Here is a 27,270-nt window from a genome sequence, read left to right on the forward strand (position 1 = left end):
GAGCAAGACGCACCTAATTCAGCTTAGGCTTCCTGTTGGCTTATCCTGTTCTCTAAACATAGATGTATGAGAAAGCCCCAGCAAGATTCTATGTATAGAAAAAGCAGATATACAGTTGAAAAAATAAGCATAATGGCAATAAGTATTCACAAAAACAATGAAAACTAAACACGGGTTATACATCAGCCTCACCAGTGCACGTTTCCTTGCATTTTCATTATTTTTTGAATCTACCATTGAAAAATATTCATTTGAATGAATATTATCTTATAAACTGGTGTTCCAGGAACTTGATTTGACAAACAACAGGATTTGTATGGACAATGTCCCTCCTTCTATTTGACAAGTAAAACCCTGTTAATGAGACAGTTACACATTAATGTGAAAAAAAACAACAACCTTGCTCTGGAATGTTGCCCTGCAAAGTTTTTGGTTGACACACCTGCATTCACGCAAACTAACAAATCACAACAAGTACTGGCTTGTATAAAGAGGTTTTAATTTCTCTCTTTTTGAGGAATACTTGTCTTTTTTTTTAGGTTTACTCCAAAAGAAAATACTGGCACGAGGAAACTTTCAAATTAGCTCTAAGGACTGTAATAAACATTACAAAAGTGACTAATGCGAATAAACGACAAATAATTTATTTTATGAAAACAGAAAAAAACTTCAGTGAATTTTTTTTTTCATTTTTATTGTCTCTTTTGAAGTTTGTCGTTCTATTAGCAAAGGTGGGATTTTACATGCCTTCTGACTATTGTTTCATAATCAGCTCACGGCAAAAGAAAACGCCTTGGTCACACCCTTCTCGGTCACCCCATCACCCCCTCCACTCTCCTGTGCCCGCCATGTTGAGGAGGAGGAGGAGGAGGAGGAGGATGAGATACGTTTAGTCTTGGCTTTAGCAGCCATTAGCATTAGCATTACGCAGCTAGGCGGAGGCGCAACAAGCTACTTGGACGTTAAAATAAGCCTTCTTTTTCATTTGGGAATAGCCATATTCAGTGTTCTTTTTTTCATGGACTAACATTAAAACTTAATAGGGACTAGACAATTTGGTAAGTGGAATTAATGTAATTGGTATACGAGTTGTTTTTTGTTTGTTCCTCCCCCCTCCTGGGTGTCCTGTTCCCCAGTTTGTCTCGGTGATGTCTCCATCGAGCTCCAGTCTTGGCTGCTAGCTGGAGGCATCGCTAACTAGCCTAGCATGCTAGATTAAACCGATAACACTCAGACATTTTGAGCGAACTAAAGGTTAGGTCGTTGCTGATGCTTTCATTAATCAAATAAAAATGTTTTACAGTTTTAAAGTCGAAAGACAAGCTAGTAGCAACGCTTAAAATAGATAAATCACTCGCACTCAGAGATGCCCAACCGAACACAGCTTTGATCGAACTTTTTCAAAGCCAAGTTTTGACACAAGTGGTTAAACTCCGATAGTTTGGTATCTTTAAGCTCAGATAATATTTTATTCAAAAAAAGTGACACGTCTGTAACAGTAAACGATAAACACAACATCGGATTTCTTCTGAGTACGGGTAAATATAATTTATTCGACAAAAAACCTTTCACTAGCTTGTTAGCTAGCTAGCTAAATAAAAGCACTCGTATTGCAAGTTTGCGCTCAACTTGCCATCATTAATAGATCTCCTAGCGAAGTTCCCCCGCCTTCATTTAGACGCCGTAGTTTAAACTTCAATCATTTTTTTGTCTAGTAAACTATTATTTTTGTTATTAAATTATATTTAGCTAGGGGAAATCTTAGCCGAAGCTACTTAGCTTTTGAAATATAAATCACAGCACTTCAAACGGTAGTGTGTGTTTTATCTTTTTCTTTATTATTTGCAACAAAAAATTATAAGACTCGTCAAATCATTTTGTTATAAGTCTATAATTGTGTAGCTGTCATTTTGGTTTTACATTTATTTTTCTTCGGTGTGGTCGATGACTTTATTCTGGTCTTTTCAGTAAACGGAGTTGTTGAGTCGATCGATGTCGTAATCCCTCGCTTTTGTAATTAATTGGTGCAAAGGTTCGTGTCTTTTTCGTCTTTAGTTCCGTTTCTTTTTTTCGAACACGTACTAAACGTGGCTGAAGAAAAAGGGGTAGTTTTGTCTATTGTCAGGATGATTAGTCAGTCGGAGTGACAGATCCATCATCTCTGCCCTCTTTCTGCTTTGGCTTTGTCTCCTGGGCAGACAAAAGCTGACGTGGATCAAAAGTTCGTTTAACCTTTATGTCTATTATCACCTCCTTCACAGATGCATCTTTATGTCTTACAAAAAAAAAAAAAGTTAACTTTAGATGGCTGTTAATATTGTTTATTGAGAATTAATCCTTAAAACTAGTTTATTCTGAGAATTACTCCTTAAAACAAAGCAGATTAATTACTGATTTGTTCACGCTTCAATGTCATAAAAAATAAAGCAAAAAAGAATTTTGAAGGAACTGGCTTGATAACTTGGTGTTTCGCACTTCCGCCTGTTTTTCCCAGCATGGAAACGTGGTCACACTCTCATACAGGTGCTTGTTGTGCAAGACTTTCTATCTCTAGATCAGCTTTGCTCTGTCTTTCTGACAAGGTGCGGTAGAGCTGTTGTCAGTGTGCTGCCTTTTAGCCGTCAATGCTAATCACCATGTTTTGCCAAGATGCGCTGATACTGAAAATGAAGTTTTGGTTGGTTTAAAAACGAAACAACTGTTTAACATACTATTTTGCTTTAGGTTTTAGAAAACTTTTGTTTGTGTTTGTCGCATGTCAAGCCGGGGATGGATTTGTATTTCCATTTTTGTAAATCAGTTGTGATTGCTTTGTTTTCATTTGGTTTGCACTCACTTAATTTACATTTTCATGTTTTACATCCTATAGCAGGATGAAATTGTTGCTGTTTTGGCGATTTGTACAAAAATCTGTGAGGTAATGGTACATAAATCTCCAGACATTTTGTGTCAACTGCCTTATAGGTCAAAGAAATCACTTACTTTCTAAACATTTCCAACTTTACTTTACTGTATCTGAAACATCTACCAATTGACATAGTATGGCAACTGTTTTTTTTTTTTTTAATCTGGAAAAGTTTGACTTACTTTCCTATCTGTGTCTGTACCCGGTCTCTCAGTGAGAACAGCTCAGAACGTGCATATCAATTCACTTTAAAGCAGAATAAATTCTCATCTTATATGATACTTTATTTTTATGTGTACACCTATTAAAGTCCCACTCCTCATCTTTTGATTTATATCCAGTTTTCCCAGTGGTCTTTTAATTTTGATTGTGCCATTTTTAGCCAAAATCAAAAAAAGGACATAGTTTCCGCAGAGCAACAGAAGTGCAATCCTGCCCCCACTTCCCCTCCCCATCGTTGAGAGATCTCTGTTTACATGCCTCCCGTCAGTTTACAGGTCCTCACAACCCCAAAGTAAGACATCCAGTGTGGCAAAAATGCTGAGCAATACTGGAGCCGTACAGTTTTGAGTGAGATGTTAGCTCAGATGAGGAAAATTAAGACTTACACCGAGCTACTTGACTTTGTCCGAATTCCTTCAACGCTCAATGTATAGTATGTTTGCCATTTTGTAGTGCTGTCCAAATTTCCCAGAAGTCTCTGCGAAAAACCAGTGTGAATCGATGTTCTCTATATTGGCGAATATAGACTACACTGGGTTTGCAATGATTGGTTTTGCAAAATTTTTGCAAAGAAAATGTTATTTAATTTTTTTTTTTTTAAATAAACCATTAATTAACGTTTTTATCTTCAGAACACAGTGGATTCATAAATGGTCATCGCAAAACGCTCATGTCAATGAGATTTTCACTTTGGGCAATCAATGACGTCATATTCACAGTAAAAAAAAAAAAGTGAGCATGTTGTCCGAATTTTAAAATTCAGGCTACTAAATAGTCCTGTACTATATAGTTTTTTAGTAGTTAGGGAGTAGGGTGGGAATTCGGACACAGCCTTTGTCTGCAAGTGGGTGCATCAGAATGGAATAAAGCATGGAGCTTGTGGCCCGCCCAGTGTATTTATAATGTCACAAATATGCCCCTTTTCAAATTGAATTTTTTTTGGTCTGCTCCTGATTCACCATTCAAATTCTGAAATACCCCAAAATAAAATTTTTGAGCTAAATCTTCTAAATGCAAGTCCGCCATATTTAGAAAAAAGGCACAAGTACATATTAAAAACAACAAAAACATAATTTTTATTAGTAAGTCTTTAAAGAAAGTTGAAAGAAAATAAATTAAAGAACATTTGCCCATCCAGAAACCCAGAGTCTGCTAAACCTGAGTTTGTTTTATCACACTGTTTAAAGCCTAGAGAAATCAAAAAACCTCTTTAGACCACCTCTGAATCAAGTAATTTGTGCATTTTAATGCATTACCATTAGCCTCAGCTATCATAGCAGTCCACCTTCAACCACTTTGTTTTTTTAAAGAAAGATGAAGACAAATGCACCTTTTGTTGGAAATTTTGTCTGCATCCATATCAATCGCTAGCTTTTGATTCAACGATGCTCATGATGCCTCATTTTCTCAGATAAATAATTCAGTTGGTCAGGACAGCTTTTATGCAATCCTAAAAGAACTCTAGAGTTTTTCTGGTTTCTCCCTCCTTTTGTTTGAAATGCAAACATGATCAATAGTATGTCCAGTTGTCTGGATCCAATGAACTTGCCACAAGACATGAATATGTATTTTGGCACTCATTCAAGTCTTGTTTTCTGTGAGGGAAGGATAGAAGGACTGAGTGCGAGTGGGTTGGGGATTGTGCCTGTGGGGGCTGTTCCGGGAAGTGAAGGAGGTACGGGGAGGCTGGGGCGGATGAGACAGACTCCCCTCTTTCTCCTGTCGGCTGCCAGTGAATAGGTGATTATAACAGCAGATGTGTCATTAGGTCTTAGCTGTATTCATGCGGATGCAGTCGGGAGGAGAGCAATGAGGGAACTTTAGTGGTGGTTGTGGTGGTGGGGGGTTGTTCGGCATGCTCCACAGGAGTCGCATTTCACTGGCTTTAAGTGAATTTGCGGCATCTGCCAAGTTGTTTTCTCATCCCCCCGAGCAAATACGCTCCTTGTCTCCTCACCCTTGTCGTTTTCAGCTGTGCATGGCTTTACTAGACAGGAAGTTCCTCCATTGTAAGAGTCCCTAAACACACTGCCCTTTGATTCAGTGGGAATAAACTAATCAATTTGCAAAAACATACAGAAATATGATCATTGTAACGAAACAGGACTACAGGATCCCCTTTTATTTGAAACCAAAAGCACAGGACACGGTGCAGATAGAACACTTCTCTGACCACGCCCCGCTTCCAAATTTGTTCATCGGGAAGTTATTTCAGGCTTGAGAAATGAGACTGCAGCATCATCAGTGACTGTCGCCGTCACCACAGTGGAATGTGTGATCACCTTTTCCACCCACCGACCTCACCATGGAAACACATTGAAAGCTTCCTGGACAAGACGGGTTAAAAAAGAGTTTTGGTTTAAAAATTTCAATCTTACATTTTATTGGTTTAAAACCCTTAGGAATATCTGTTTTATTATAGTGTGTATTCCTAAACACACCAAAACATTGTAGCATCAATACTTCAAAAGGTACTTCGAAGAAATAATGGATCTGGAGCTTTTACAGGTATTAGTGGAGGTGTTTTCTTTCTGAAAATTGCAACGCAATTTGTTTCCATACGCCTCAAGTGTTTGATGTGAATTTGACTCATAAAGAGAGAAAATATGAACAAACGAAACTCAACTTTTTTTTAAGGGAAACCATTGCAGCTGTTTCTGTAAATGATAGTCAGGATGATGTTTTTTTAATTTGGTAGTTCAGTTCATTTTTATAGATATTAAGGAGGCAGTCACAGAAGTTATCTAATCTGAACAGGTTTGGTTTGTTTGGTGCCGTAATCATCATTTTTGGAAAACCCAATCATGTTTATTAATTTTTTTCTTTACCTTACCTTCACAAGCATGTGTTTTTTTCTTCTTTTCTCTTAGGTGATGGAGTGGGCAGGTTTACAGTCTGCACTGTTTGTGTGGAAATGTTTTTAACAGAAGCGATTGGGGAGGACTCAAGAGCCCAGCACCAGAGAAGCCTCTTAGACATACTCTCAGCCTACTTTAAAGGATAAACATAAATGCGCTCACACCACTGCTGTGCAGTGAAAGATCACTCAAAGAAAGGACACGTGGGCACATAGCACAAGCTCTAGGCAAGGATACAGAGATCTGCACCAACTCTGTTGGTGCTTAAACGTCCAAGTTTCTTTTTCCTTCTCATCTGTTTCATTTTCACTACTGCCACCATGCCAAGCACAATTCGCCGGCAGATGAAAAACATGGTCAACAACTACTCTGACGCAGAGAAGAAAGTCAGAGAGGCCACCTCTAATGACCCCTGGGGCCCGTCCTCCTCCCTCATGTCAGAGGTGGCAGACCTGACCTACAATGTGGTGGCCTTCAGCGAAATCATGAACATGATCTGGAAGCGTCTCAACGATCACGGCAAGAACTGGCGTCACGTCTACAAAGCGCTCACCCTGCTTGATTACCTGATCAAGACGGGCTCGGAAAGAGTGGCACTCCAGTGCAAAGAGAACATCTTCGCCATCCAGACCCTGAAGGACTTCCAGTACGTCGACAGAGATGGCAAAGACCAGGGCATCAACGTCCGAGAGAAGAGCAAGCAGTTGGTCGTCCTTCTAAAGGATGAAGAACGCCTAAAAGCTGAGAGGTAACCCAATTTAATGTGGATTTTGAAACTAAAAGAGCCTAAAGTTATTTTGGATTTCATGCTGATAAACTGGTGAATCTTTGATGTTAAAAACTCCTTTTTGTTAGTTTTTTGTGAACCTTCAATGGTCAACCAAGATTCGACTTATGGCAAAATAACGCTCGAGTTTAAGTGCATGTCCTCTCTTAATGACACCACAATGTGTCCATGAAGCGGATGATTGCTTTATTCTGACTAGGGTTGTGCCGATGGACAATATCATCGTCCATCGTGATGGGTGACTGACATCCCGATGGAGAGACCACCATCGTGATGCCACGCCCCCGCCACGTTGCGCGTCGACACCATAAGCCGCGGTTACATGTACAAAATATCCTGATGGGATCAATGGTCGGATTAGAATTCAAGCGTGTACATGGGCCCAGAAAAATGTTTTCAGAATATAAAAACGTTCACTAAGGTCACAATTTCGGTTGGAATAAATTATTCGCACATGCGCAGTATTCGCACATGCACAGTTGAAAACCGGAAGGGGATACAACTTCCGCCGAGCGGCTTTTTTTTCCAAACTTTATAGAATGTAACAATTCAATACAAAACGATAACAGCGCCGAGCGGCTATATACATTGACATGTCAGCTCGGTAAAATACAAGATGACCTTCTAAACGTGCTTTTAATAATGTTACGGTTATTATGAAACACCTGTTCGCTCATCATTTGAATTTTAATCCGTGTGGTCAGTGCTTTTTCTGAACGAAGCCAGGATTAGCAGTAGGCTAACACGGGCTAACAACATTACCTTTGGGTGGCGCTGCATCCTGTGTGTAACATCAGCCTTTATTTAGTCGGGACAAGACTGGAAACACAAATCCACGTCATTGTTTGAATGTTTTCTAAGGACTGAGCGACATTTCTGCTTTGATGCTCAAACCGCTGTGTGTCTGCTGACGATCCGAGCTGTGCTCAGACACACGTTTAGACCCGGTTCTGAGTTCGGTAGGTAGTACCCCTAGAGCTGCGGGACGGATCGCAGTCTTAAATCTCCCACAGATACGGCTCATGTAACAAAGCACCCCCCCCCCCCCTTCCCATCAAACACAAAGCTGTAATCCGCACTCCGCCGGTCCACTTCAGTGAAGTGCGGGAGCGGACTACTTCTTTTCTATCTTGCTTGTTACTTTTTCTGTTAAAGTCACTTCCCTCAGTTTATACTGGATCATCGCGGATTAACCATTAGTTGGGAAATAAAATGAAAAAAGCAAAATAACGAATAGCAGTTATATAAGAACGAAAAATGCAAAAATACCCCCCCCCCCCCCCCCCCCCCGACGATGTCATCGTCCATCCCGATGGTTGACAGCAAACATCGTCAACGGCCAATTTAGGGGACATCGCCCGACCCTAATTCTGACACCATAGTGCAACAACTCCAGCAGCTGGAATTTATGTTCCACTGCTAAATTACTAGTATTTTTTATTTATAATGATAATATTTAACACTGATGATGCAAAACTAGCATGAATATAATTGTGATAGAGGCACTGCTGATGCAACACTTTTGAATTTCTAAAAACACTTAAAACAAAATACTTTTAATTTAAATTTTTGACAAGGTTCCAAAGTACATTTTATAACACTTTCTGAGATATTATTTCAGGAAAATGTATTAAGTATTCTGGGAATCAAGAACAAGATTGTATCCATTTTTTTTGGTAAATAGCATATACTTGTATAGTTTTTTTTACTACTTTCTTAGAAGGCCCAAAGCGCTTTACAGTTGCATTCCCAAATACACATACACACATTCACACACTGATTGTGTTGTTGCTGCCAAACACTGGCACCGACCTAAAATCATAAGGAGCAACGTGGGGTTCAGTGTCTTGCCCAAGGAAGCTTTGACACATGGGTGGGCGGGGCGGGGACTGAACCTATCCGATCAGAGCTCGACAGCTTTACCTCTGCACCACCACCGCCCCATTTTAAAGGAAAGGAATTTATGGTTAAAAACTGGATTTATGTAAACATTTTACCCTGTGAAAGCATTTTCATTACATTGGAATTGATTTTGAAGGAATACAAAATGTCTTGGTGAGGACCGTAACTGAATTAACAGTTGCTGACTTAACCTTGTAACACTGGAGCTATAGGTTTATATTCTCTTGACTACTGTAACTCTTCAACAGTTTATGTAATTTAGGTAATTCCAACAGAATTTGAAGTGATTACGCTATTGACGTAAATCAGCTGATTCTGACTCTGCTTTGCGCTGCTATGCAAGTGTTAGCATAAAGGCCCGTACACACCGGGACGAATATTCGCCAGCGTTTTTCGCCGCGTTTTTTGTGTTCACACCCAAGCGATTTTCGCTGACGATGAGCCGAGCAAACATGCAATTTCATTCCCTGACATTAGATGGCGCTTAATGTAAAACAGAAATACCCCCTGTACACAAGGTGGCGCTGCGCAACTTTATGCTTCTTAAAGTCGCTTTTCACTCAGAAGAAGAGAGCAAGAATTTACGTGCTTGTCAGAATCAAACAAAGAAAACATTAATATTTCCAGCACTTGTTGCTGTTTTGCCTTATTGGATGAGTGCTGGACAATGTAGTAGACTGATGAGAGCAGTTTGGGTGTTTTTTTTCAGTTTTCCATTTTGCCTTTAAATGCTCCAAGACCTTTACTATGTACAGACATTCCTTATTGATCTTCCATTCTTGGAAAAAATTCCCCAAATCCAATCAATTCAATTGTTATTTTTCAGTACATCTTACATTACTGAACAGAATCATGGAGAAAGTGTATCATTGTATCCCTACAGTGTGGCAAGTTTGGTCGCACGTGCGACTGGATTTTTCAATGGTGCGGCAAAAAAACATATCCATACATCGGTGCGCCTAGCCAGTTCTGTTGGGTGGGGGGACACCTGTCATTCAGTTCGGGTCCGTGCACACGCGCCCAGTGCTGGGGGCAGTTGGAGCGGATGAAAAAAAGTCTGTAAAAATCCTTTAACATCGGAGCTTTTGCTCCAATGTTTACATTCTTCAGAATATCGTAGCTTTTAAACCGTTACCCTGTTTAATGTAATTCCAATGGATTCTGAGGCAGAGAAAAACAGCGTGCGCTGACATGCAGTACTGCACTGTTGTGAAGTGTTTGTGTTATCCACTCTTGTGATATGAATACGTGATATCGCCGTGGAAAACAGCGGCTTTGCGGCGCAGCACTGTACGTTTGTATTGTGTTGCATATTGGTCAGGGCTCCAGACTAACTTTTTTCACTAGGAGCACTGTGGCCCCCAACTGAAAATTTTAGGGGCACAACCAGAAAATTTAGGGGCGCATACCGCAAATCAACATTCTAACCAAATCTACTAATTTCTACTGTATTACTAATAAATACTTTAATAATAGATGCAGACATTACAATGTGCTGTTTCAAACAATGCTTAAATGTATGTAAATATTAGGGGATGGAAATACATGTTGGCGACACCAAATAGGTGCAGCCAAGATGCACAATAAGCGTGTTTGAGATCACCCAGATGGACGCAACGAGGCACAGATCACCTGGTGTGAGACATATATTTTTATTTTTGCTCTAACATCACCTGTCAATCAAAACAAAAATATCACCAGAAAGGGGCGGAAGCAAGACACCAACTTGAGCGAATGCAGCTGGAAATTTAGTACTGAACTGACTGAAAGCTGCCCTACAGACTACAAAACAATGCATGATGGGACATGTGTCCTGATGGGTTTTTGTAGTTCACTGATCAATTAAAATAATTTAATATGCCAACTGATTAAACAAAACACAAAACATTGAAATAATTATAAAAGATGTAATATCACAGATCATACTTAGGGGGAGAGGCATATTAAAACTAAATTGAATGTTAAGGACAACTACTCTTCAGTCTCGCTGCAGCTTCGCCTTCATGCCCCACCCCTCCACCCCCAGGGTGCTGGTTCATCTTAAACACGTCTATCATTGCATTTTCCACACGTGTTTTAAGTGTGTCTAAGACTAAATCGTGTTGTCGCTCACACGTGTTTTAATGTTAGAGCCCCGTCAGCTGTCACGCATGTAGGTGTGGGACATTTATGCTCCTCAGCTGACCATCTCCCGTGGGAGCGGTGTGCTGCCGTTACAGCCGTGCATGATGAGAACCGCGGTTTGCTTCGCGAGTTTGAGACCCCTGCTGTACACTCTGGCACTGGTACACTAGCCGCAGGTCGGAAGAACGAATCAATAGTTCGCTTATTCATAGCTCAGACGCACATATCAGTTGTGATATTTGTCTCCGTTTCCTTCCCACAGATGTTTATGCGCGCTCGATTATCTCTAGGCCCCTCCCCCTCCACATATTTTAGCGACTTGCAGTGACTTTCCCTATTCTTCTCACACGTATTGGCCGCCTCAGGCATCACTCAATGACACGGGAGTGTGCGCTCGCGTGTGCTTCAGTCTCATGAGTATTCGCGCGAGTGTGTGTCTGTCTGCATGCGTGTGCGCTCGCGTCTCATTGATGATTTCATTGCTCATTTCATCGATCATTGACGTGCCCCTTCCACATTTAATGTATAAAAAATACGGATGGTGGGGGAGGCAAATTTACTGGTAGCACATGTGCGACTGGGTGTAAAATTCAGTCGCACACTCTCAAATTTTGGTCGCAGTCTGGAGCCCTGTTGGTGCAACGCTGGAAAGAAAAGCTGATTTTCTCTGCGTCAGAATGAGTGGATTCACAGGGAGCGATTGAAAATTGCAGTATTTGAAAAAGCCAGTGGTATTTAGGCGTTGCTGCAACACTATTGGTGTTAAAGGGTTAACTATTGTGGCCCTGAAGTTCAAATCACATCAATCACTGAACACAAACATCATAAAGATCACAGCAAATAAAAAAGCAAAACAAATGGTAAATAACATCATTACTTTTTAGAAATCAAAACATATTCTGAAACTATAACTTTTCAAAAGTTATAGTATAAAGGAAACTTTCAGAAAACTAAATTAATTTCCAGAAATGAAAATGAAATGCTGAAAAACAAAGCAAAAAGAAACATTTGTTCATCATTTTCCACACAGTTATTTGTCATAAAGCACCGTAAACCACAAACATGAATGTGACTGCACACCCAAACATAGCCGTTGCTATCAAAGAACATTTAAATGCAGGACATACCTATGAGGAGATTCTGGATATGCTCTGTACTAATAACAAAACTTTTGTATATTTTATTTATTTAGTTATTTTTTAGGTTAAATTTCAGCTCAGTGAATCAAGTTTAAGTCCCACTCAAACTATATTTTTATCCATTTTAAAGTGTTCCCAGTGGTCTTTTAAGTATGATAATGCAGTATTTAGCCTTTCTTAGACATAGTTGGACATAGTTTCTGCAGAGTAGCAGGACATCAGTCCCCCTGAGTTGTGGACGAGACTTTGCATGGGAGTAACCCTCTGCTGATATCACATGACATCTTAGTTTACTCTCTCTCCTACTACTTGCAGCCCCCCACAATTGCAAACTAACATTACTGGTGCATGAGAACATGTTAAAAACACCAAAAGCATGAATTTTATTGGAGTAGGTTTTAAAACGCCAACCTTTTTACATAATTAACCATTATTGACATTATTGACAATTGGTACAAGTGAAACATGCAGCAAAGAAATTGATTTATATTTGAAAAAGTCATTAAAAAAACACAGGGAAGATTGTTCAAGAGGAAGATTACACATGAGGGTAAAGATGTACCTAAATTGATAGAGCAGAAAAAGAAAATGAGAAAGGAGGTCCATTTCCTGCATAAATCAAGTTCTTTCGTACAATAATCGATTTAAAATACCGTAGTTTTTTCCATAAAGCCCCGCTGACAGTATTTACAGTCGAGATTTATTCTCAACTGCATTTATCTGCATTGAGGGTGCAATGATTCATTTCAACAACATTGTCAGAGTCAGTCTCGTTGGCGTGCGGCTCCTCATGTATGATGCCGGCTTTTGTCAAAGCTTCAACAACAGTGCAAGCAGACACGTTAGCCCAAGCATCTACAATCCATTCACAAATTGTGGCGCAACTCACAGTCTTAGTAAAAGACTAAGAGCGGAAAGGAGCGAAAGATGGACTACTTTTGTAATCCGCTAGAAGCTTCTGCTCCACTGTAGTCCTTGCCCGGATGGCATTTCATAAAAAGAAATTCATAAAAGGAAAGCACCAAGACGGACCTCCATGAAAATGTTCAATTTTAATTTCCTCTGCAAGCGTTACTGCCTTCAGTCGAATGGTGAATGTAGAGACGCTTCTCCCAGCTGTTCTCTGATCAGTAATTCATCGCTCCAGTCGGTCTTTCAACTCTGGTCACGTCGCCTTGTTTCCGCGGAAACTCAACTGCATCTTCTTGTCGGAGTTCGTTTTCCAGCTTCCTCCACTTGCCAACCATAGATTCATTAATCTTGAATTCTCTCGCAGCTGCTCGATTCCCATGTTCCTCCGTGTAGCTGATAGCTTGCAGTTTGAACACAATGTTGTTCTGCATAATGCACATACTGCACTTTAGTACTATTTGGTGGTGTGTCTTCTTTCACTCCCACACTTCCCTCCTTACCGTTCTCATGCTGTCCTCTCCTACATCCTCTTAATTACTTTACTTTTTTTGCTGGATGAAATGGTAATTATTGATTCTCTAACTTAAAAAATAATTTAAAAAGAATTACTTTTTTCCACTCTCATACAAATTTTCAAAGGAATAAAGCTAGCACAATCAAGAAGCCCTCAAAATAAAAACATAGAGACTACAACAGGGGCAATCAGGATAACATGGTGAACATGAGAAAATATATAGTAGTCTATATAGTATATAGACAGGTTGGTCATTGACACTAGGGTAGTGGAAAGCAGATCATCTCAAGGATATAACCTGCACTAAATGTTTTTGACTTTGTTTTCAATAATTTGGAAATAATTTGATCTCCAGTTGCCAAAATGCCCCTTTCAATTCGTCCTTGTTCATATTTCCGCTCTCTTCATCTTACTCTGCATTAGCTTACATACGTGTGCGCATGCGTAAGTTTTTTATAGTATACGTTTTTTTTTATTTAAACAACGTTTTGCTGTGTGTTTTTACTTATTTATTTTTGTTTAAATTCACTTTATCACTTTACGCTCTCTGAATGCCACTTTTTTGCTGTTTGGATTTTGTGGATGTCTTTTTTTTTGCTGCTGAAGACAAGAACATTTCCCCTTTGTGGGATGAATAAAGTTTATCTATTCTATTCTATTCAAAAGACAATGTGGGAGCCAACTGTTAACACAAATTTGCATGATTAGTCACTTATGGTTTTACTGCACCAAAATGTGAGTAATGAAGGTTCCTGTAGTCATTGATTGTCATTTAATTACTGGAATTTGAGCTGTAATTCATTAATTTTCTTCATCACTGACAAGTAATGGTTCTTAAAATCAAGGATTTTGTTTTTTCTTCGTCCATAGGACTGGGAATTAGGCAGGGAAATTTATCTTATTTTTTTTTTATATGTATGGTCTTAAAAAGGTTTTCAAAAGTCTTAAATTTTAATTAAAGAAATGTGTACCGTTCTCCTGGCATCCTCCTAACCCTGACTCGTCCATCAGATTGCCAGATGGAAAAGCGTGATTCACCACTTCAGAGAACATGTCTCCACTGCTCTAGAGTCCAGTGACGGCGTGCTTTACACCACTGCATCCAACGCTTTGCGTTGCACTTGGTGATGTGTGGCTTGGATGGGGTTGTTCGGCCATGGAAACCCATTCCATGAAGCTCTCTGCGTACTGTGCTGTACTGTACTTTGGCTGATCTGAATGTCACGTGAAGTTTGGAACTCCGTAGCAATTGACTGTGCAGAAAGACCTCTTTCCACTATGTGTTTCAGCATCCGCTGAGCTGACCTCTGTCAGTTTATGTGGGCTAGCACTTTGTTTTTCCAAAAACTCTTCCATTTTGATATGATAGAGCTGACAGTTGACTGTGGATATTTAGGAAAGCGGAAATTTCACGACTGGGTTTAATGCACTGATCTCCACAAATGTTTGGAAAAACAGTCTGCATGCCTGAGTGCTTGATTTTATACACCTGTGACCAGGCCAAGTGATTCCGACACCTGATTCTGATCATTTGGATGGGTCAGCCAATACTATCGGGAAAATTTTTGGAGCTTATCGTCTCCATAGTAACTTGCGTGCCAAAAAAGTGTGGGCACCCCTGATTTAGTATATATTTATAATTCCCAGCAAAACCCTGTGACTTTTTTTTTAATCAGATGAGGTCATGAAGACTGAACATATGTGGAACATAAAAAAAAGTAAATTTTAGTGTTAAAAACTAACGTAAAATTAGATTTTATGTTTGCCTTAAGAGAGAACTGCTAAAAAAATGTTTGTTTTATCTAGTCTCTGGATCTTTGAACCAATATTGTGAATTGTAATCAACATTGAAGTTTTTAATAAGTCTTTTTTTTCCCCATGTCTTGGTTTTTTCCAACTAGCTTTTGAATCAACAGCAGAAAAACAGAAAGCAGTCAAACAGGAACGCAATACATTCAGACAAGTTTCTGCTCTAAAACAGGACTTTCTCCTGTTCAGAGGGCGGGGCTTTCACAGACCATATTTGACTAGCTTAAAAATGGAAATTTCTTTTCTGCTGGTTGAAGTGTTTCTTTAATAGCAGTCCATCTGTTTTCATTTTTTACCAACAGTCCAAAACACAACTTCAATGTTCCTGTCTTTTTCTCATCAGGTCTCAAGCTTTGAAGACCAAAGAGCGCATGGCCCAGGTGTCTACAGGGAGCAGTCAGATGGGATTTGGCCGAGGCTCATCCCAGCCCAACCTCTCCACGTCCTACAGTGAAGAGTACGGCAGATCAGAGGGCTCGCCTGCCTCTTACCATGGCTGTGAGTGGCTTTTATTCCAAAACCTTCCCTGCTAAGTAGAGCTCATGATGTTTACCGGGCAGAATAGTTACTGGATGTCATTTGCTGCAGCTTTGGCCTCCATCCCTAAACTCTCCCCTCCCCCTGTTATTTCTCTGGCTTGCAGTCCTACTGTTGGGCTGCATTCCTGAGCAAACACACCCTCCCCCCATCCTCTTTCTCATCCACCCGCACATACAAACGGAAACTAAAGAGGAAGTAGCCCACCCTCAATCATCTTTTATCCACATGAAAGAGGAATCCTCTTACTCTCTTAGAGCAAAGACAGTTTTCCCAGATGTCCAGATGACTGGTCATTTTTCTGGTGTTGGCAGACTCTGTTCAGAACTTTGAAATAAAGAACAGAAATAAAGGGAAACTTCAAAAATACATTAAAAAAACTTCTGGCATGAGAAATGCATGTGCTGGGAACATGGAGGGTGTGCACCCACCTGCGTCATACATTTAAGTTTTTGTCATGGATTGTGGCTGCAGCAGCTGAGTCATCAATGGTGCCGGATGCTTTGAACTGCTGACCGAAAGCAGTTTGACAGGAAAAGGTCACAGGAGGATTGTAGTTCAGTCCTTGCATTGTTGTGTAGACAGGGGACGGGTGTTGCCTCATCACCGTCCCCACAACGAATGAAAAGATTTCACAAAGACTCAATCTGATGAAAATTGTGTTTTTAAAATTTTGTCATTCAGCAGATGAAGGACATATGAAAAAAAGGCCTGAAAATGTATTTCTTAGTATTTCTTTATTCAAAACATTGTGAATCAGGAGCAGACAAAAAATATGTTTGGAAAAGATTGTATTTATGATATAGAAAATACATTGGTCGGGCCACAAGCTCTGAACTCCGCTCCATTCTACTTGTAGACGACTAAATCCATGAACGTCTTTGTTTTCCCCGTCTGACAAAAATGTACGGCTGGAAAACTCCAATATTACTCGCCCTTTTTTTGCACCAGTAATGTAATGTTGAGGGGCTTTCAGCTAGTGGGACAGTGTGTAAAACAGATGGGTGACAGGAAGTGGGGGTGGGGTTGCTCTGCGCCAGTGGAGGTGCTGTTCACAACTCAGGTGAATTTGTAATGAACTCCTGTTGCTCTGCAGAAACTATGTATTAGAAAATGACATAGTTTTAACGATTCTAGCTAAAAACGGCATCATCATAATTAAAAGACCACTGGGAAGACTTTACCAATAGATCAAACATTGCTGATCAGAGTGGGTCTTTTTTTCTAGAAAGATTGATTTCCAAAGAGCTAGATAGGAGGGCATCGTAACTAGAAGAAAGGCTGGTGCTGATCAGGATTTTTGATTATGATTAATAAGTTTAATTATTTAAAAATTAGTTATGATTAAGAATTTGACAGAAAGGTACTTAAAAAATGTATTGAAAGCAAAGTTGGAATGCTTCACAACAGAACCAAAACAAGAATTTGTTGGAGCAATCAAATCCTGGTGTCATATGTGTTTTTGTTGGTACTAAAGTCACTTTACACATTTTTCTGAAAGCTGGATGTTGGACACGTTTTGTTTTTTAGGTCGTTCATGGAGCTTTCCCATCAGCTCCTAACATTTCCAATACTTCAGGACTGCGGGATCTGCTTAATTTAAAGCAAAAAATAGCCCTAATTTCCTATTTGTTGACATTTGACTGTAAAAGGAATGCACACTCAGTGTACTCTCACACAAACATGCTGCTGATGCTGCAGAAGTATGCATGCACTCATGGAAAAAAGGTTGCATAAATACGGTCTGCAGCCATTTTCCATCTACATATCTGCATACATTTGACTAGAGGAATTTGAGGGTCTTAGACCTCAATGATCACATAGGTTCATGAAGCTAAACAGATTTAGCCGCAGAGTTGTCTGCTTTTTGGTTTGTTTGCCTTTTTTTTTTTTTTTTACAAATATTTCTTTTACAAATATTTTTTTTTTTTTTTACAAATATTTGGAAATGGATGAATAAATACGTTCAACTCAGACATATCAGTGTTTTTTCATATTTCATGCTTAGTTCTTACTTCATCTGCACTTTTTTGGCAGTTGTAAGAGTTCTTCTGGCCTTTATTTCTCAGATTTACATTTTCCCTTGGATTATTACCATAATCATTGTGCATTCATTAATTAACTACAGATCTCGCTTCTTTTTGTGTCTTTCCTTTTCTGAAAAGTTCTTACATGGCAGATGTGATGGGTACCAAAGTTAATTGTTGTTTTTTTAAAAGACAAACTGGATTTTCTCAAAAATAGTTCAACTTTTGTTGCTTTTATGCATATTTCCTGTTTGTCATATGTTTTATCCTTCATTCAGCTCATTGGACACTCTATCACAGCCTTCAAACTACTCTCTGATGTTGGAGTTCTGGCTCACTCGTCATTAGCTAAGCAAACGCATCTTTACCCCTGACTGCTTCCTCCAGAGCTTTGCAGCCTGGAGACAGAGGCGCAGAGCTTTGACTGGAATGAGGGGGAGGCAGAAAATGACAGATGTGGAGACTTCAAGTAGGAGTTAATTAGGGAGGAGGGAAATGAGGCTGCAGATCCGAAGCCGAAGACAGAAACACTTAATTGTTGTCAGTCAGACCATAAATTATGCTAACTTACTTTGAAGAATTTCCCAAACATAAAGTTGGAGATTTTTTGACACAAGCATAAAGCTTTCAACCTCATTTTTCATTTCTTTGATACTTTAATTGTTCAAAAAGTGTTAGTATAAGCGCCTGTTTACCATCCCATTAGAATCAAAACAAAACAAAGCAAAAAAAACGACTGGCTGGAAAATATTTACTTCCTTTGAGGTCAGTATTTATCAGAATCCTATTAACACATTCATCTCATTTGGAGACCAAGTTAATAAGTTATCTCAGAGACAGATTTAAGGGTTGGGGAGGGATTGTTTCGATAAAAGATTTATACATTATTCTTTGTCATTGAACATTAAAGCAGTTTTCTGTGCTAACAGGGAGTCTGCTGATGTAGCAACATTTACGTTACAGGGCTGGCAAACGTAAGGTCACATCTAAAAATCCCCTTTTTTCATTGTGTTGTTTTGGTGAGTGAAATGTATAAAGCTTTAAGAAACAACAGGGTGAACAGAAGGAGGTAATGTTGAATTCTCAGAATCACTAGAAGTTCCGCTAAGCTAAACAAAAAAACCCACCTTTCAGTGTTTTCTGCTCACAGAGAATACAAAAACAGAAACTAAAGCTCAGAGCGCGACATCATTTTAGCACACCCCCAACATTCACACACAAAGTATAGCACCATTACGTAGGAGAAATAATGTGGTTCCCTTGGAAATATCCAAGCTGCCGTTCAGATTCTCATATCAGAGGTCGCATACTCAGTTAAAGAAACTATGTAGGCTGTGATTGTGAGTCTGTGGTGTAACATTTGTCTGATTTGTGTTTGTTAGAAAGTCATGTGTGCTTTTTGTGCCACATGGGCTTACCTAATCCAATTAACTGTCCAGACCTGTCATTCCTTGGGGGCTTGTCCGTGATCGCACATGCTCGTTTATGTGGACGCATGACAGGTTTCCTCTGCGGTGCTTTAAATTGATCCACCTAAATGGCATCCATAGGCAGTAACCCCACATGAATCTCATTTTGGTGACTTTAACATAAGTTCTGATTGTGTCTTTTAGCCACATCTCCAAATGCCGGTTCAGAACTGGAGCAGGCCCGACCCCAGACCAGCGGGGAAGAGGAGCTGCAGCTCCAGCTGGCTCTGGCCATGAGCCGGGAGGCTGCAGAGCAGGTACACAAACACAACTGCTGACATAAGGCTTTACTTCATTCACAGTAAATAAACCCAAATAAAAAAGAACCGATCTAGGTTCATCGCCCAGATAAGCAGAACTATTGCTCCTCATTAGGAGGAGCGCATACGTCGAGGGGATGACCTGAGGCTACAGATGGCTCTGGAGGAGAGTAAAAAAGAAGGACCGGGTTCCGCCAAGCTCGCCAAGAAAAAGAAAGAGGTAAAAATAAAACAGAAACATCAGGCTTGGGTTGAGTCATTTCTTCCATTTTTCCCTTGTCCAGAAATAGCCACGTTTCTCCATGTCCTCTTTCACTGTCTGGCAGTAGCTGCCAGCACACTGCCCGCTGTTCTCATCATTATTCTGCTGGGATAGCTGGCTGTCTGGAGGGTTTTTTTGGGCACACAGGACTTTGATTACTGATTACTTTGGCTGCTGTTTACCCCCAGTTAACAAAAATCCCTCTGAATTGATTTAAAATGTTTGTTTCTTTATGTTTTTGGTTTTTCCTTTGTTCCCACCTAATCCTCAGCCGTCTGTCTGTCTTTCAGCCTCAGTCAGCTTTGATGGATCTGATGGACGTCCCTGAGCCCAGAGCCACTTCCGACCCGTGGAGCGCCAGGGCTGGCGCAGGAGGGGGTTCAGCTGACCCCTGGCATGCTCATGGTAAATTAAACGCCGTCACCATCAGGAAGGACAAGGAAGGAGTGTGTGTGTGTGTGTGTTTGAGAAGAAATCTGTGCTCTCCACCTGCAGCTCCCAGGACTGAGCCTCTTTGTTTGACAGGAATGCTGCTGTTCTGGCTCAGCAGCATTTCTGGTCTAGGAGCAGGAAGATTTATAAGGTTTGATAAAAAGAGGCTGGTTAGAGGAAGAGTTGACAGTTTTTAGACAAGAAACAACAGGTTTGCATCTGCAAAACATACCATTCTCTCCATTTAATTTAGTCATGTTTTCGCTTTTAGTCTCAATATTAGCGTTTCCAACAACCAACATTTTGTTTTCGTGCTCAGCCTATTTCCCGTTGACTATCCCCATCAGTTAGGGGGTGGGAAGTGGGAAAGGTGTGGGGGGCTTGTGTGTAGGTCTGGGGAGGTGGCTCTATTTTAATTTTCGTGCCTCTTTTTTTACATTATTTATTTTGTCTTAATGTAAAGCACTTTGTGTTATAGGAAAAGTACTATATAAATAAGGTTTGATTTGATTGGTGTCTGTCAGCTCCATAAATGCCTACATCAGTGGATTCTCAATCGTCCACTTGCTTGCTCCTGATTTTCTCCTTTTTTTCAGGGTCTGCGCCCAAACCAGCAACCTCAGTGGACCCATGGGGGGCTTCTGCTTCGGTCCCACCCATGAAGAGCAGTGATCCCTGGGCAGGGAACTCGGCTCCTGCCTCTGACCCTTGGGGTTCTGCAGTGACTCGTCCCAAGATGACCAACGCAGGTGCTTGTTTGGTTTCATCACTTTCTTTTAACTCTCATAATATCATAAGCACAATCATTGCTTAGTACTTAACAGATGAGGCATAAACTGCTTAGTTAAAATAATATGATATAATGATGCTTCTCTGCATCATTTTTATTGTGTTAAAGTTTCTTTGTTTCCATTTGTCCTTATGCTGTCTTTTGATGTTTTTTTGTATTTTTTCTTTAAATAATTTTCTGTATTTGTTTTTTTTTTTTGGTTGCATTTTGTGGGTATTTTGTTTTGTGTGTGTGTGTGTGTGTGCGCGCATTGTCTTCTTACAGGTAGCTTTGACCTGTTCAGTACATCCAATGGTACATCCAAAGAAGACTTCTCAGAGTTTGACAGCCTGCGCTCTTCTTCCTCTGTCCCCACTGGTACTCACCCTGTCTTTGTCCATCTAATGACACGGAGTCTGTGTTGTTGTTGTTGTCGTTTTGTTTTTTTCCCATCATTCTCTGAAAAGTCTGCAATAGCAGATAGGTTTCTGCAGGGTGCACTAATGTCTTGTTTGTATGTTCCAGCAGACTGAAAGGTGTTGGTTTTTAATCGGATCATTTTGCTTTTTTGATGATTCATCTGGTCTTTTCATCACTGGGGTGTACAAGTCTCAAATAGGCCCCAATCGTCCCAACAAACCCTCCCACCTGCTGTGATTTATAACATTTTTTTAAAAATATTATTACTTTAACCCACCATTATCAAGCTTTTATTTTGAAGGGTGTCTGAGAGGATCTCCTGTGTGTTTCCATGGTTGACCCTCTTTTTTTGTTTTCAGTCACAAACTCTGAGGATTTGATTAAGTTTCTGCGGGGTCACCTTAACCGTTTCATTTCCAAACTCCAGATATTATCGGGGGTCTAATCCACAATGATTTTCACCACTCTATCTATCTGACTTCCTGCGACATGGCGAGTCTTTATAGCCAGCGTCTCCTTATCTGTTCTGGCTTTCTGGGTTTGTTAGAGCGCATTAGTTAATGTCTCCACTGCAGCCGGGCTGTCTGCCTCTGATGTCTCATAATGACCGACTCGCCTTTTTGTGTGGAAATCTCCTCTCATTTGTTCCATTTGAATGGCTCAGCTGATGAGACCTTTGCTAGACTTTTATTTTGTAGGGAAAAGGATAGCTAAATAAAAAGCCTGTAGTGGTTAATGTGGTAATAGCAGGTTGGTAGAATGTTTTTCACCCTGTTCTCCGTCCTCTCCTGCATCAGGTGATGGGGGTGTAGCATCCTCTGTCCCCTCTCAGGTCAGCATAGCTAGCAGCAGCAGCCTGGACCTCTTTGACCCGCTGCCCCCCTCCACCTCTGTCACCACAAATCCAACCAGGAAGACTCCAGAGTCCTTCCTGGGACCCAACGCTGCCCTAGTCAATCTGGACTCTTTGGTGACCAAACCAGCCCAGCCGGCGCCGGTTGTAAACCCGTTCCTGGCTTCCACAGGTAGATTTCATCGCGTGTTGATAAATGTTCCTGTAGGGGGCAGCGGAGGACGGTTTATGTCCTCCAATAAAGGAATGAAACTAACCGCCCTTACGTTCGATATCTAGATGTTTCTGCTCCATCTGGGACGCCCCACGCCAACCCCTTCCAAGTGGGCCAGCCAGCACCCCCTACCCTCAACCAGATGCGTGTCAGCCCAATGCCTTCCGGCTTTGTTGGCCTGGCGGACCCCATGGCCCTCTCATCCATGCCCGCTCAGCCCATCGCCATGGTGCCCCTGCCGGGAATGGCCCCCGCAGGGCACGTGATGCCCGGGATGGGGGTCGGGGCCATCGGCGGCTTGGGAGCGACCGCGGGGATTCCAGCTTCAATGTCCATGCCACAGCCGCTGATGAGCATGCCTCCCCAGGCCGGGGCACAGCCCGCCGGAACCACTAACCCTTTCCTCTTGTGAAAGGAGGCGCAGTGAAGCCGGCGCTCTTTGATCTTCAAGAAACTTGGACACACACAAAGAGATTTCTTATTCCATTTATCCACTTATAACACACTCCTAACCAGGTTCCAGACACTGTCCTCCCGCAGTACCTTCCTATGCTACAAGCTGCCGGTCCTGTGTGAGACCTGAAGATGGCGCTGACCCCACACATGGAGGCAGGATGGGACATGGATCACAGGTGTACTGTCATCCATTCAAGTTTATTCCTCTTCTCCTCCGTGGAGGTGGGAGGAACATCTAACTATACTAACATCTGTCTCCTCTCTCCACACTCAAACTAATCTTTTATAAGCCCGTTAGCTGGTGTGTGTGTGGGTTGTGCGTGCACACCTCCATGCTTTTTACATTGTTTATTCCAGCGAATCCACCTACGGGATCCAGGACTCCAGAATTCTGTGTGAACGCGCGTCTGACAAACAGGAATTTTTGCACAATTTTTGCTTTTACTTTTCTACCCCCACCCCACCCCCCCGTGACTGTTGAGCTCACCGTTACACCTTAGCTTAAGAGGACGGCGGCGGCGGCCCTGCCCAGTGTTACAGTCATCACCTTCCTACTGACGGCTCACATCAACTCTGGGATCAAGACTCATCATTCCTTTGTGTGTTTGGTCTGTCAGACCTGCTCCAATCCTAACAACCGTACGCTCGCTAGCACGTTTTCCACCGTCTGCCACATGTTCTAAAGGAAACCACAGTATTCCTGTTTCCTGGAAAAAAGAGGAACTGTCGTAGCAAGGCATTGTGGAATCATTTGTTTTACATGTGTCTGTAGGGTTAAAGGGATTACGGAGGGTTTAAATGTGTGTGTGTGTGTGTGTGTGTATTTAGCTTCCAAGTGTACTTTCAAACCAGACTTCTTTTTTTTTAATTAAGTTAAAAAAAAAGTTAAAGTGCAGCTGGAAAGGAGCAAATTTAGTGATAAGCAGCCTTAAAATATTTGTGTTTGTGTGTACTTGTGTGTGTGTGTGTGTGTGTGTGTGTGTGTGTAGGCACCACTAAAGTGACTTGGTTGGAGTCCAGGGGTTTTTAAGGGCATGTCAGGAAGGAGTTTACCTGGTAAAGGATTTGCTTTAGCAACATACACATATACACACTCTTACAAACCAACACAGAAAAGTACCCAAACACACACACATATACAAAGAAACACAAATGCTCATACTCACTAACAGGGCTCTTCCATGATCTTTTTATTGCTAGTACAGAGGATCCCACAGTAAATACAAACTGTTTTTATTTTGTTGGATGTACATTTATAGTTTTTTTTTTTTTTAGCTGTGCAAAGCCGTTTGTCGTCGTGTCTACTTTGTGTACTTTTGTTTCACTGTATGGGTAGGCCGTGTAACACTCCTCTCTTAGAAGCACAACTATTTACCAAAGTGGAAGCAACTGTGATTTCTGGGGGTGCAGTGTGTAGAAAACACTACGACTAGGACCACATATCACTGACACTCGTTTGTTTTGTATTTAATACGTCAAAGCGCCAGAATTCCTTACACTTTCAACCGGTAGGTGCAGCGTCTCCACCTCTGATGGTATTGGAGGAAAAAGAGGGATCTGCACCTGCTGTGTTCTGAGTCAGCTCTGTCTTCAGTTGGACTTGCCAGCATTTACAGTGGGAGCTTTCTCTCGGAGTGGTTTGGCGCCCCCTCGTGGTTACCTATGCTATTACATATATATTAGGCTTAAAATGAGGGATCGCTAAAGCTGCGTTTGATATTTACTCTGCAGCGAATGTTTTTTTCACTCTGACAAAAAAGATGCAAATATTTGAGTAAGAAAAAAAAACAAAGAAGCTCAATGCTACGTTTGTCTTTTCAAAATAAGATTTACTAAAAAAATGTTTCTGGAACAAACACCAAGGAAGCCACTTTCCTACAGAGTAACACTTTAAAACAATATTTTTTCCAGTCTGAACAGATAAAACATCATTGCATTTGTTTAGGCAATGACAAATGATAGAAAATAAAGGCGAAATGTAGTGAGCTCTTGTGTTTCTGCTTCTATAAAGAGGACCGACTGACCTTACAGGCTGTATTTCTATACATATTCAGACTCTTGGTTTTTCTCTTTCATGTGCGTCCAGTTACTTTCTCATAGCACTGGGTGCAGGCTGCTTCTTTTTTTAAAAATGTTTATTGGATTTATACTCCCCCCCCTGTTGGCATTATAACTGTATGATATAATTTATCATTTGTACTATTGTAACATACTGTTTTTCTCTATTCCCTATCATTCTGTGTAATGGGTTTATTTTGTAGGAAAAGTCGTTGTGGTATTTTAACGGCATCTAAACAAACGAGCGCAGCAGGCGGATGGAGGAGGGCGGGTGTAGCTGCGTCGTTTCAAAATAAAAGGTTTCACTGCAGCTCCACTGTCTTTGCTTTTGTGTAGTCTTTCAACCAAATGCAGCACTTGGTGTTTATTAAAAAAACTGTTCTGCAAAACAATATATATAGAAATATGCATTTAAGTACAAATGTATAAAAAGATTTGAGGCTTGTGTTAGAAAGCGTCCACGCCACCAGCAGTCTGGGGGTTGGACGGTCCCGTGTCGTAGCCCATCTTCTTCATGTCTTTGGTGGTGATGTGGAAGGAGACGGTGACAAAACCTTGAGAACGAACTCTTGTTACTGCAGAACAAACACGACAGAGCGGGACTTTAGTCTTTTTGTCATTTCAAATACAAAATAAGTAAAAAAAAGGATGGGGGGGTTTAAAATAAACACTTTTATAATAATTGATTTGGTTTAGAAGCACCTCTGGGACACATTTCAAAGTGAACGACTCTTGATGCAGTAGGAAAATAAAAGATTCCTCACGTACCTTCTCTGCCTTCACCCTGCGCCACTACTTTAGGGTCTGTGTACTCCGGTCTTCGCCCTAGCAACCAGCTAAATGGGGGGAGGGGGGGGGATTTTTTAGTACTTTTAAAAAGTTATGATGAAAAAATGTTTTGTCTTACATTTATGTTGCTTTTCCCCAAAATTTTGAGGAAAGTTGCTTTTAAATTTATAACATTTTGACAAAACAAGAACCAGAGACTGCACAAGAGGAGCAATACACCTACTTTACATAAAAAAGGAAAAGAATGTTTGTCCAATAGTGGGGTTCAGCTAAATTAAGGTCCTAAAAATATCTTTTTTTCTAATGAATTACAATCTGTGGTTTTCTAACATGATGCTAACAGGAAGTAATAGATATTAATGGGAAGCATGTTCACCGCAGAAACCCATTATTGGGTTTTTGATGGAATCAAACCCCCACACTCAGGGGAGGGGACAACATTCGATTAGAGCTCAGCTGCTGTCTTTAGTCTTCACAGCAAAACGCCTCACCCTGTGAACTTCTGGAGTCTCCATGTGGGCTCGGGAACAAACATGGGAATGGTTTTAGTGTGTCTATGGAGAAACAACAACCTGTGGTTAAAGGGGAAAGACAAAGAAGAGGTTTCATGGAGGTGAGACTTACTGTCCGGGTGTGATAGGGATGTGGGTCGCTCCATAGCCCCTCACCACATCATTGCCAAACACATCAGGTCCATACACACTGATCACAATCTGAGGCCCTAAAAGACAAAAACAATTTAAAAAAATCATTTTTAAAACGCAATCCTTGAATAATCAAGTGATTCATCATAAACTCAGTCTGTGGGGGTTTTTGTGAGGCTCACATCCAGATGGATTGGTGCTCTTAAACGTTGTTTCCAGAGGAAAGTTCCAGACTAAAGTCCGTGACAAACTGCTTTTACAGGTGATCTGGGTGATGCCCTCTTCTAGACCCTGCAATAAATAAAGCCTAAAATTAAAAACAACCAAACCACGCATACTTTAAAAAAGGCTGTTTTATGAGGAATTATGGGTAATATGCCCCTATCAGACGGCTATAGACGCGGACTCACCGTCGTAATGGCCCAGTCGTGTCCGTAAACGTAGGAGTATTTGCAGTAAAGGCTGTCATACTCTGGAAACTAAATAGCAGAAAACATTTTAGAGTAATAAAAGAAATCAAACGAGGGGAAAATATCTGTAGCTCGCTAGATGTGGCTAAAGCTAGCTAAAATATTAGCTAACATGCTAAGACAAAGCCGCAAAACTCACGTTCGCTCCCTCTATTTGTCCGTTTACAGTAAGAAGGAACAACGACGGGTTACTCGAAGCCATCTATTAACGTCTTCTTTAATTCCTTCACAAACTATCATTTAACGCTAGTTTTAAACCCGTTTGTAAGAGGAAATTGATTAAACTCGCAGCCGTTGCTAAGGCAACGCGTGTTTTTCCCTACGGAAACCCGCCAGAGTCAAACAAAACGAGAGCGCGTTAAAATAAGAACCTTTACCGCCACAAGATGACAGCATTGTTAAAAAGAAAAGCGCTTCATTAAATGCCGCAGACTAAAG

The 27,270-nt window shown here is 40.8% G+C and overlaps 2 protein-coding genes across 4 annotated transcripts; one reads left to right on the forward strand and one right to left on the reverse strand.

The window, feature by feature from the left end:
* Positions 1-856: 856 nt before the first annotated feature.
* epn2 (epsin 2) lies at positions 857-25,245 on the forward strand. Of its 2 annotated transcripts, XM_011478363.3 has the most exons (10): positions 857-1,058; positions 5,998-6,733; positions 15,516-15,670; positions 19,350-19,462; positions 19,581-19,685; positions 20,018-20,132; positions 20,756-20,908; positions 21,214-21,306; positions 22,146-22,373; positions 22,481-25,245. In XM_011478363.3, exons 2-10 carry the CDS (start codon positions 6,306-6,308, stop codon positions 22,825-22,827), a joined length of 1,737 nt encoding a protein of 578 aa, XP_011476665.1. In that variant the 5' UTR covers positions 857-1,058; positions 5,998-6,305; the 3' UTR covers positions 22,828-25,245. The 2 variants fall into 2 exon arrangements, with proteins under 2 accessions (XP_011476665.1, XP_011476667.1); XM_011478365.3 differs by lacking the exon at positions 21,214-21,306.
* On the reverse strand, positions 24,131-27,175 carry b9d1 (B9 domain containing 1). Of its 2 annotated transcripts, XM_004071544.4 has the most exons (7): positions 26,972-27,174; positions 26,773-26,841; positions 26,545-26,653; positions 26,343-26,439; positions 26,210-26,272; positions 25,698-25,765; positions 24,131-25,504 (listed from the first exon to the last, which is right to left on the reverse strand). In XM_004071544.4, exons 1-7 carry the CDS (start codon positions 27,032-27,034, stop codon positions 25,377-25,379), a joined length of 597 nt encoding a protein of 198 aa, XP_004071592.1. In that variant the 5' UTR covers positions 27,035-27,174; the 3' UTR covers positions 24,131-25,376. The 2 variants fall into 2 exon arrangements, with proteins under 2 accessions (XP_004071592.1, XP_004071593.1); XM_004071545.4 differs by lacking the exon at positions 26,210-26,272 and having other exon boundaries at positions 26,972-27,175.
* Positions 27,176-27,270: the final 95 nt, after the last annotated feature.

This window comes from Oryzias latipes, chromosome 8 (genome assembly GCF_002234675.1).
Source record: "Oryzias latipes chromosome 8, ASM223467v1".
NCBI classification, from domain to species: domain Eukaryota; kingdom Metazoa; phylum Chordata; class Actinopteri; order Beloniformes; family Adrianichthyidae; genus Oryzias; species Oryzias latipes.